Below are 12,383 nucleotides of genomic sequence, written 5' to 3'. Positions count from 1 at the left end.
GCAAAGCTATCTTTTAAAAAAAGAAATACATGAACCAAACAGAAACTGTACGTATATACACACGTGCTCTGTGGGGCAGAAACGGTATGTAATTTTGTGTTATGAAATACTGATCACGCTGCTGGAGTTCTAGAAACACTAATTGCATAAATGACAGTGCTTTCTCCTATGGGAACAAAGCTCAGGTCATCCCTCTTTCCTGCCCAACTACAGCAATATACACCTTTTTTCATGATTCTCCTGAATAGTTACAAAATTGCTTGGCTGGTTTTTGTTTTCCCCAGATTTGTTAAATTTGTTGAGCTGTTATTCAGGAACCTGGGGTGTAGCATGAATGGAAGGAAAGAGGAGGTTCCTCTTCCTGTGTTTTTAACTTCAAAAGTCTTTCAGTTTATTGATTGTTAACGTTTTCCCTAGGATTCATATAACTTTTAATTTACATTTGTGATGTGGCACTGGTTTATGCAGGTGATCCTTTTTCTCACTATTTTAATATATTGCTTGTTTTTCCTACTTCAATCTTTAATTGAGACTAATGTTTTTACATAATTCTGAAGTTTTAAAGAGTATTTTATTTTCCATTGAAAATTAACTTTCCATGGAAGTTACTTAGTTATCATACTTTCCAGGTCTGAAATTCTTTAATAACATAAACTTCTAAAGGTGCAAATATTATGTAGAAATAGAATTTGTGCTGAATGACAGTGATTGTTGACCACCTGTCTGAAACATTTATATATTTTTCCAAAGTTAAAATAGGTTTTAACAAATAGACTGATAATGCATGCACCCTCAGAATAATCTGATATGAAATTTTTCATTACTGTGTGAGGGAGGAGGTGTTTGTTTTGGGTTTTTTTTCTGGAAAACCCTACCTTACCTTGCAGAGGTATGGACAAGTTTTATACACATTTTGTTATTTGGTTTTTAAAAATAAGTTTGAAAATGAGTTTTATGTTTTATGACTTACCTTGTCTTTATAATTAACAACCAGAATAGCTAACTCCTGCTTTAATGTTTTGTTAAAATTTTTTTCTTCTCCTAAAGACTGATTAAAAACATTATTCTCATTTTCTCTTCCAGTGGTCTAATAGTCCCTGAAGTGCGTGGAAATGAAACTGTTCCTGAAGTAGTTACTACATCTGGCTATGCATTGCTACACTTTTTTAGCGATGCTGCTTATAACCTAACTGGATTTAACATTTTTTACTCGTAAGTATTTTTTGAAAAGTAATTACTTTGTTATTTGGCCTATCATTTCTTTCAGGAGAATGGCAAACCCAGGGAAAATGTTTATCTATGAATTTTATTAACAGTGTAAGAGTTATACTTTGTGGTATGTTTCTAAACCCAGGGAGCTGGGGTTGTAATGAGTTGTCATTAAGGTACTAGTGGGGGAAAAAAAAGAAAATGAGATAAAATACATTATTCTGAGTGAAACCACATGGCCATTCCAACAGTATGTTTTCCTTATGCCATAAGGAACTAGAATGTATCCCTTCCAGTATTTATCCAACACATGTAGTTGTCATATGGAATTGAAGGGAGATTGTATCTGCTGTCACTTCTCTTGAACTAGGATCATCTGTTGCCTGATTCTTCTTGCTGAATATATTTCTATGGCTTTTGAAATCTTTGCTGAAGTCCTGCTTTTATTTTTGTGCCAGCCACAAGGTTTTTATTCCATTTTTTTCTCTGCTTCTCAGGTACTTTCACCTCCTATTTTCCATCTTGATCTCCATTCTGCCTTCATAATTCTTACCTGCACTGTCTTTTAGTTTCTCTAATGGCAAAGTCTATTTGGATACAACTATGCTTGCTTTCCTCCAGTCTGCTTTTCTGTGTCAGCAGCTCTGAAGCTGGATCTGATGGACCGGAGCCTTTTCCTCCTTACATGCACCAAGGGTTAATTGCAACTTCTGTCTTATTTGGGATGTGCTTGTGGCACATAATTCAATGTCTGTTCATACTGGGTACTTTGGTTCGAGGGGATTACTTGGTCCTGATGGACCTGTTCCTCCATGTGATGGTTTTCCCATGATTGAAGATATTCTTGTTCCTTTCTTTTAATTCCTTCAGATTCTGAAATACCAATTTTTGAGATGTGGTGGCCAGCCCTGCACTTCAAATGTGGAAGTGTATGTAGTATTTTTGTCATATTCTTTATGAATTTAAAAGTCCTATTTGTGCTTCTGACCATAGCTTTGCTCTTGGCAGAGATCTCTGTTAAATTGTCTATGGAAAGATTGTTTCAGTAATTCACAGCGGTTTTGCCTACTTTTTACCAGGTAATAAATAACTATTCAGAGTTTGGGAAACCTCACTAACTTGTTGTTTGGGAAATGGCAACCTAGAAGGCTGAGTATTTCTAATTTTTGTCAGTTGACGTCAGTGAAATCCAGTCGCTTGGCAGACTTCTCTACCATAATTAGATACATTTTTCAGTTATCCTTGAAGCTTTTATTGAACTTTTTTTATTTGTCTTGGGAGCAAATGGCAACATAACATGGCATTCTTAAGAAGTGAATGTATGTGTTCTGCATTCTTTTATGACTTGGTAATGTGCATGCTACATATCATTACCTGTTTTTTTCTGGAAGATTTAAAATAAATGAAGAAAAACCTGCCAGTTTTTAATTCCATTACATGTAACTCACACAATTTTATGTACTCTTTTCTTCTGTTTCTTCTATTGCAACAAATAATTTTAAATTTTTTTAAAATGAGTCAACAGTAACTGGTTTTATGCTGAAGTACCTATGATTGCTTTATGCGGCTGCATTAATGTTCTGTCTGTCACTGATATGTTGCACTCTGCTTCTGTCACCCTTTTTCTTCCTTGGTTTGATAAAAACTTCTCTGGGGTTAACTTGATCTTTGACTTCACCTTGACGGACCACTCATATTCCTTTATTTTGGGGAAGACAGAAGCACAGCATCTGGGACCGAGATGCCGTGCCAGTTGCAAACAATAGTTACTGCAGAACTCTCTTGAGTATATTTTATGTTCCTTGGAATCGGGCAACCTGCTTCCAACTCTGCCGATTCAGTTTTTCTCATTCTGTTTGAATCCTTAATGAAACTTTTGGAGTAGGAATATGTCTACTTTTAAACTGGTGTGTTTATGACTGTAAAGACTTACTGTTCATGTTCTTTCAGAACACTGTTCCTGTCATGTCAGGGGGAGAGGTTCCTCACAGCTGTGGTATACAGCAGTTAATGCAGTCATCAATGATTTTCATGTGATGTGTGTTACTAGGCAAAACACCTGGGACATTTGCAGTTCAAACATGGAATTTTCTTTTTCAGTAGTGTAACAGAATCAGTCGTCTGAGGTGTGAGTCTTTAGAAAATGAAAAAAATGTTTTTAGGCTGTCCTACCACAACTGTGTTTGGCCGAAGGCCAGGAATGAGCAATGCCTGTCTAACTTCTTCAGTTCTTTCTTCGCTTAGAAAGAGCAAGGAAGGCTATGAAATGGTATCCAGCTCTCACATCTACAGGGAGCAGTCTGTGTTATGATCAGGGGTTTGAAATAACAGTTTATGCTGAGTTTCAACCCAACCCTTTCCTGTAAGTCATCAGAAAAGCTTTCAAAACCTTTTAGGACTTCATCAGGTGCATACTGCCTGAGATTCTGTTCATGGAAACTCTTGGACCCACATACTTCAATGTTCTCAATCCCTCCTCATCTCCAAGGAATTGCCTGCGTTTCTGGAACTCGTTTGCATGATTTTGCAGTCTGCTTGCCTGTGATCTCAGTGTTTGGTAGGGTGTATCACAGAAATGCTAACTCCCATAACAGTCACAGACTTCTTTCAGCCTAATCTTTCCTCTTCTTGCATCTCTGACTGTGGCGTTAAGGTGGTTTTATTATTAAAGATTAAAAGCATGAAGTGTTACTTGTAAGTAGTTTCAGGTACTTTCATTTTTCCTTACTCAGTTTTTCCAATTTTATTGCCCTTGGATGTTAGACATACTCTTTTGTAGCATGGACCAAAGCCATGCAGGAAAACCCTTTAACTGTATGTCTGTGGTAGAAAGTTTAAGGGTTACTGTTCACGGTCACTTCCAGTGTGGATGTTCCTAGAGATGGAGCTTTTGGAGGGACTGACTAGAGCGCTAATACTAGAACATAGGAGAAAAAAAAAGATAGTGATCTGTCTAGACAGGGTCTGTCCTGCTTAATGTCAATACTTCCTGTTAAAATAAAAGATGTTTGTGATCATGACTGCGTGGTTGAACACCTTTTCGCTCACTTGCCTGTAAATTCATCATTAAACTTGTGTTTTCTCAGTATATAGAGGGTTTTTTCCCCAGAGAAAAATAGTCAGATAAAACCACTGTCATCATCACTTGGCTTGTCATTTCCCTTATTTTACATATTTTTTCCAGAATTAATTCTTGTCCTAATAACTGCTCAGAACATGGAAAGTGTACAACCAGTGTGTCCATACCAAGCCGGGTATACTGTGAGTGTGACAAGTATTGGAAAGGAGAAGCCTGTGATATTCCCTATTGTAAAGCCAACTGTGGCAGTCCAGATCATGGGTACTGTGATTTGACAGGCGAGAAGCTGTGTGTTTGCAATGATAGCTGGCAAGGTAAGGTTTTGTTATTTGGAATCAAATTAATCTTTAAAAAAGAACTGCTTTTAGTGCATTCCATCTAGTATACCTATTAGGATCTTTAAAGAATAAATGTAAATGAAAAAATAATTTCTGGAGTAAATTTTCATCTGGACGTACTACACATGTATAATGTCAGAAGAGGCTTACAGCTCTGATATTTTCTGTCTGAAGATGCTGTAGAAATATTTGGCCTGAACTTTCTTGTGGTGGACATTAATTTTTTTTTGAAATTAATGATCGGAGAAAATAAAAAAAAAAAATTGAAAAAATAAAAAAATGAAGGGTTCCGAGCACTTCTGAAGACTAAGTTCCTCCATAGCCTAACTTCCTCTTCCATGTGCTTTATCCTGTTATGCAAGAAATACCATTTATTTCAGTGGAACCAAATATATAGTAAGGTACTACCCAGTAAAACTGAACACTATATCTGCTGCTCTTTTTGGTTGAGTTTGGATTCACGCATAAATGACCTGTATCTCAGTGTAGTCATTTCTTTAATGTCTAGACAGATTTGATTTTCCTCCCCCCTCTCTTAATGTCACATGATCCCATCATGTTTTTAGTGCTTCCTGAAGTAGGTGTTCACTGTCTGGTCTTCCGTTCTGTATTAGTTGTATAGCTTCTCAATGAAAAATGAAGGTAAGCTGTTTTGTTATGATGGTACAAGAATGTCTATGTGGACATATACTTTGGAGTAATGGATGTACTGTAAGCATGTGCTGTAGTTTTTCTTCTAGTATCGTAAATAATTGTTTCTTATTAAAGATCAATTATTTAAGATCCTAAATGTTTAATTCACTTACTGTAACGATGCTAGATGTTTGTGAATGTTTACTTTTTATCCTTTACCACTGCTATTAAATGTCTCAATTGGATTAGCTAGCTATGCGTTGAAATTGCCATTCTTCTCTTAAAATCAATACTAAAATAGCCCCACATTATTTAGTTACATGCCCTCTTCCCATTACTTCCTGTGTCTGCATTTGTTTTATTGCTGTTTCTTTTTGCATGTCCAAGGAGATGACTTCTTTTACTGGTATTAGCTGTCACACCTATTAGAACAAAGACACTATGAAATTTAATACATTTCTTAATAATTAATGAAGTTGTTCATTAAAAGGCAGTCAGTGCACCCACAGAAAGGAAGCGGGTTAGCAATATGGTCATTGAATGGAAATGGTGCAGTCTTGCTACTAAGTCCTTTACAGCCTTCCATGATTGTGGTGTATAAAAAAAGATCCAGAAAGCTTAATCTTTGTAAGGCAGTTGTGAATAGAACTTGCAGCAAGAGTTACACCCTTTCATTTGTGCATTACGTCTTTGCCATTTCAGATAGCTGTGTAAGAAATGGGGAAAAGTCACAAATCTTTGGAAAAGCTTTTTAGGCTATACCTTCATTTACAATGCTACAATCTTCAGCAGAGGTTTTGAGCGTGAAATAAAATTAGAAGTCTAACTTTGATTGTTAGTATCTTCTTTTCATCTAGCATTTCTATGCATGCTAGCTTCCTGTTGTTTCCTACAGTGAGTAAGATTATATAGAGATAACTTCATTGTTCCTTGGTTTTTCACTGATCCTACATAGAATTCAATTCAGTTATGTTTTCATTCTGTGACAGATGAGCTGGCTTGGATACATAATTGTTTTTCTTTATTAATTACAAAACAATACCAAACCTTTCCTTGAGTTTTCCGGGTGACTACCTGCTTCTCTGTTCTATTTATTTATTTGCATCCATATACTCTATATTTTCAAAACAGACATATGTGGGTTATTTGCAATGCTGGAATCAAAAATGTTTTTACTTATCTTACTACTCTTGCTGTCTACCAAGTTTTTCTTCTGTTTGGTAATTCAAATAAAGTGTCTAAAGTAGGGTCTTGGTTTCTATGGTTTTTTGAAGATAGTTTTATGTTTTTTTTAACTTTTTTTTACATTTTGGGATTTTGATTATGTTAATTCCATATATTAAAAAACCTGATTGAACTGCATTGATTGAGAATGTACAGTAAATAAAATCCATGGTTCAGGACATTAAAAAAAAAAAAAAAAGCCTTTCACATTTTACCCTGCATAGGGTTTCTTTCTTTTACAATGCTGCCATCTTGTGGATGCTGCGAAAGGAGCATCTTTGAAGAAAATCTAAGAATCTGAAGAAGATTTAAGAGGTATTCTGAGGAAAGAGAACACTGTGCTCTTTGGGAGAGAATAACGGTTTTGAGTGAAAAGTAGGGTCCTCTCGTTATTAGATAAATTTTGTGGAAGAAGGATATTGCACTTATTTCCAGCTAGCCGCTAGCTGTACAAATATAAAATGAAGTCATGGAATAAAAACTTTTAGACTTGGAAAGCAAATAATAACCATTTTATTTTTATCAAAACATACATTTTAACAAAAATATACCTGTTAAATGTACTTCTTGTTATTTTTTAATAATGCCAATAATGTTAATAATATTAAATGTTTCTGAGATGGTTGGTCTTGTAAGTATATACAGGAAAAAAAATCTAGTGTTTACTTGAAATCTGGTAAACTAAAAATATTCAGGCAACATAAGTGGCTGAAGTTTTTCCAGAAGAGTGATTGTTGTTATGGGTACTACATCATATTATGCTGTCCCGTTACTGGTTAATCTGTCTTGATCTTCTAAAGCAGAATACGTTGATGCCTGCTGATGCAGGCAGTGAATGTAACTCAGGGAGGAAAAAAAGATGCCTTAACACTACCAACTTGATCTCTTTTTCTTTGCTAGGCACAGGTGAAAAAATCACGGGCACATGGCTGTGAAACATGGTGGCTTTTGTGCTATTTGAACTAAGAAGTTGAAAAAGACATTTTATCGAAAGATGTTACCTTTTGCTGACTGTTGAATTGTAGAATCATTGAGGTTGGAGAAGACCTTAAAGATTCTCAAGTCCATCCTTCATCCAGAAATCCCAAGTCCATCGCTAAACCATATCCCTAAGCACTACGCCTATACATTTTCTTACATACTTCCAGGGATGGTGATTCCACCACCTCCCTGGCCAGCCTGTTCCAATGCTTGACTACCCTTTCAGTGAAGAAATTTTTCCTCATACCCAATCTAAACCTCCCTGAGGCCATTTCCTCTTGCTCTATCACTTGTTATCTTGGAGAAGAGACAGACCCCCACCGGCCTGCAACCTCCTTTCAGGTGGCTGTAGAGAGCAATAAGGTCCCCCTGAGCCTCCTTTTCTCCAGGTTAAATGCCCCCAGTTCCCTCAGCCGCTCCTCACCAGCCTTGTGCTCCAGCCCCTTCCCCAGCCCCGCTGCCCGGCTCTGGACACGCTGCAGCCCCTCCATGTCCCTCTTGTCGTGCGGGGCCCAGAACTGAGCCCAGGGTTCGAGGGGCGGCCCCACCAGTGCCGAGTACAGGGGGACGGTCACTGTCCTGGTCCTGCTGGCCACACTATTTCAGATACAAGCCAGGGTGCTGTTGGCCCCCTTGCCCCCCTGGGCACCCTGCCGGCTCCTGCCCAGCCGGCCGTCAGCCAGCCCCCCCAGGCCCTTTCCCCCCAGGCAGCTCCCAGCCCCCTGCCCCAGCCCGCAGCGCTGCCTGGGGCTGGTGTGACCCACGGGCAGGGCCCGGCACTGAGCCTGGTTGAACCTCATGCAGGTGGCCCCGGCACATCGGCCCGGCCTGCTGGGGAACAGGTGTTTTACAGCCAGCAAGTGATGCCAGGGACGCTGTCTGGGATTGTTGGGCTGTAAATAAGAACCGGAGATTTCCGAACAGTCAACTTTTGTCATGGGCTTGACAATTCAGGATAACTGGAAAGATTGTAAAAAGTTCCACGTTTTTTAAAAAGTGGACTATCTTTGGGCATACTGAAAATGTTGCTAACTACTATGAATGTGTGGAATGCTTTTAAAAAGTAATGTTATAGGTCTTGTTGATAGAGGTGTTCTCAAATTTCTTCAGGAAGCTTGACATAATACTATGTAAAGGATATAACTAGCCTGCAACATATCAAATAGGTTAGAAACTGTTTTACAGAAGCAATTCAAAATATAGCTACCTGTAAAATATGCAGTAGCCAAGTGCTTAATTGGAGATTATTCCAGTGACCAATTTTTGTCTGATGTTAAACAACATTTTTTCCTTAATAACAGATCTTGATTACTACATACAACTTTTTCTGGTGAAGTTTTCTGTTAGGTTAATATGATTCACTGTGTGGTAAATAAAGGAAGATAGTCTCATTTTAATGAGCTATAAATCATCCAGTTCGAAGTAGTAATTTAGAAAATCTTTTTTTAATACGACTTAATGTAAAGTGATCTGGTAGTAAAGACTGCATGCTGTGTCAGCGAAAGAAAGGCTGTCTTAGGAAGCAGCAATTGTTAGAAGACTTGCAAATCACTGTAGGTGAGAATTTTCATGAGGAATTTGGAGTAGAGAGGAAGTGACCCTTTCTGTATGATAGGCGTCTGAGAGACAATATTGGATTATAGCGCCCACGTTGGGGGTGAGCCTGTTAGGGAGGGAGTATGACTCAAGCCATGCCACTAAATTGACGTGCTCACTAGGAAGCGATCTTGTGATGGGGAGATTAAGGAGTTAGTGGTGAGTAATGCTTGGTGGGAGTCCTCACCGAGAGCTCCTGCACAGGTACCATCTACTTCCTCTCCCTTGTCCAGTGGGATGTGGGGATGCTCTTGGTGCTGGTACCTTTCGTACGGGGTGCAGGCATGAAAAAGAAGAGTTGAAGACTATTGAATTTAAGAGAAACTTTATCGGTACTTTGGTCACTGAATATCAGTACTGCAAGCAAGACGGGGATCTGCTAGGGAGGAATTACAAGGTGCATTTACTTTAATCTTTAAGAGGATCAGTAGGGTTCCTTCAAAGCAAATCTGGTTCTCCACATGTACTTTGTTTTGGATTATGTTGTGAGGTGGTTTGAAAACACAGGAACTGCATTCCTTGTAAATGGAACTACATCAGAAGATGAGCTCCAGAGCTGCACGTAATGCACGGCAGCCACAAACAGGTGTTCAGTCCTAGGGATCAGATCTAGTCCAAAGATAAAACACCAGTAAAAATTCTGAAAAGTGTATAGTTAGTTGTTTCTCCCCACAAATCTACTTCTAGCAAATAGAGATGTAGTGGAAGACCAGATTCTGAAATCAAACTAATTAACTTTGAAATATGTCTGTTGGCAATTAAGGCAGCTTCAATTTTATAATAGCTCTCTAGGGAAAAATGAGCCTTTATGTAAGGAGAAAAGTAAATGATGAAAGTATAAAAGGAGTGCTATGACTGCTGCAGTGTAAAATTCAGTATTTTGTCTTGCTCATTATTATGGTGTTAGAATAAACACAGTCTTGAGTGTGGCCAGAGCTACGATGTCAATGTGTGTCTATACTTGACTTAGATTGTCCTTAAAGGACTAGCTAGAGTTGAGTTCGTTCCCACTGCTTCAGTGGAAGGCTTTGAAGTCATACTTTCTTGTTTGGCTCACCTTATTCCTCGATGCTGAGATCTGGCAAAGCTGTGCTTGTGTCGTGGTGGTTTATTGAAACCAGTGGCAGAGGTTTGAGATGTGAGCTGAGGCAGTGACAGGTGAAATGCAGCACTGGAAAGAGCTTGTGCCAAATGCTGAGAAGTCCGAAATTTAAGGTTTTGGCCCGTTGTGCCTGGATGTAATTGAACAGAAAGCATACAAGTATGTGCATTCAGAGAAGAGGACCTATGATGTAACATTCAATTTGGACAAGCCTGTTTTTGGAAAGAAAAAAAAATTTCGACACAGGTGTCTTATAACTGTTCTGCCCTGTGATAATGCCCTCTTGGTCTAGATTTTACTTTTCACATCTTCTCCTGACCAAGCATGAATTCAGTCAGAAGAAACTGCAGATTTACAGACTGGGAGGTGTCTTGTTAAAAATATGTATATCAATATTATATATGCACATAAAAACAGAAGCCCAAGGAGTCCTTTCCTCCCCCAATTTTAAGTTAAAATCCAATTTCTCCACTCCATATTTGAGAATTTCATTATGCGTATCACAGAAATGAGAGTTGTCTAAGGAAATTTTGCATATACCGAATTCATAGGAAGGAATTAGCTTAACGTGAATTGTTATTTCATATATACTGGAAACATGTTCTTCAGTTTTATGCTCAGATTGAATTTAATAATTTTTCAAGCATCCTTGGAGGACTTTGTGCAATTTGTTAGCAAAATATAGCTATCATAATAGGAAATTTAGTGTCTGAAAATTGTGTGGGAAAATGTAAGTAGCCTTACTGCAAAAGAAAGAACATGACAGGTAGATGAGAAGCCAACTTCAGTTTTTAAATACCTTTGTAGTGTCATCTGGTGTTTAGTGAAAGCAGATTTAGTAAAATTTATTCAATTAATTTCAATAAATGATTCGCTGCATTAAAAGTGTTTGAAAATACTTTGTACATGCAATTAGGCTGAGATCTAGAAAGGGAATCCCTTACTGTTTGTGAGTTTTAATGAAAAATGTATTTATGTCCTTCTAAATATTTATTTAGAATGCATGCTTGTAAATGTAGCAAAGTAGAACATGCGAACACCTGAATAAACTAATGAACAAAAGCAGGACTAGGTCCTGAACACAAGAAGGAGCTAGATAGTGCTGATCTCCCTGATAAGGGAAGATATTAAATTTAGTTCATTAGCTATAGCACCTTTATTTAAGAATAGTAAGTGACTCAGGCTGCTCAGATCTCGTTAGCCTGATTTCAGCAGTGCATACGGTTCTAGACCGTAACTTGAAGAAAGAAAAAAACATATGGTGTGATTGAATAGTGAAACAGCTGAAATGTGGATTTTCATGTGTAGTTAATACTAAAATAAATTGTAAGGAAAGTGACAAGAAAATGTGAAATATTTTCTCTGAAACTCAGCATTTGATGGTAGGAAATCATTAAAAGTCAGGGAATACATAAGGGAACAGTAAGGGGAATGCAGCTTCTTAATTGTGAAATGTGAGTGGGTGTGCTGAACAAGTAACAGGATGGAAAGATACCAGTACTACTTAAAGACTGATCTTGGGACTGATCTTGTTACATAATTTTTATAATCTACTCATAAGACTGTTAATGAAATCTGATAATATAATGATGGGAGTTTCATTAAATATGAAGGAGGATCAGAACATCCTGCAAAAAAGGGTTTGAGTAATGTGTAGGTTGCAATTACTCCAGTATAAATTGTAAATTCATACATTTAGGGACTGAGTATTAAGAATTTGTTTTTTAATCTTGGATTGAAGTATGGAAGGTGACATGGGATAACACTTCCTTGCCTATCTTAATTAAAATATGAACTAATTCATATTCTGATTTTTGTATGCTGTACAAACTATAGACTGTAAAGTGTCAAGTGCGCTAGTAGGATGATCAGTCACAGAATCTACATGAAAACATTAGTACTATACTTCATTTTTGTTACTATACTTCTATGAATGCAAATTGAAACAGGCTCAGAGGGCGAGCCATTAAGATGCTGAGGGCTATGGAAGATACTAACAGAGCGTGGTTTGTTAAAACTAATGAAATGAAGGCTGGGAGGCCATAGCATTGCTGTTTGTAAACATTTGTGGGGTGTATAGACAGACCAGCTCTTGAGGTCTGGTGATAATTGGGCTAAACTGGTTATCAGTACATCTGGCTTGAAGGTTGGAAGTGGACTTTTGACAGAGCAATGAAGTTCTCTGAAACTTGTTAGCAGAAATATTAGAGCTTGATATCCA

At 37.7% G+C, this 12,383-nt stretch overlaps 1 protein-coding gene across 2 annotated transcripts in view; it reads left to right on the top strand.

The window, feature by feature from the left end:
• ATRNL1 (attractin like 1) overlaps nucleotides 1-12,383 on the top strand; it is a 525,452-nt gene that overhangs the window by 47,689 nt on the left and 465,380 nt on the right. For both annotated transcript variants that reach the window (XM_027812182.2, XM_005443870.3), the window contains exons 4-5: nucleotides 1,084-1,212; nucleotides 4,394-4,602. In XM_027812182.2, coding sequence (XP_027667983.2) covers nucleotides 1,084-1,212; nucleotides 4,394-4,602 — 338 coding nt within the window. The remainder of the gene's footprint in view (nucleotides 1-1,083; nucleotides 1,213-4,393; nucleotides 4,603-12,383) is intronic.

The sequence above is a fragment of the Falco cherrug genome, chromosome 9 (genome assembly GCF_023634085.1).
Source record: "Falco cherrug isolate bFalChe1 chromosome 9, bFalChe1.pri, whole genome shotgun sequence".
In the NCBI taxonomy this organism is placed as follows: Eukaryota; Metazoa; Chordata; class Aves; order Falconiformes; family Falconidae; genus Falco; species Falco cherrug.
This window is presented reverse-complemented; position numbering and strand designations above follow the sequence as displayed.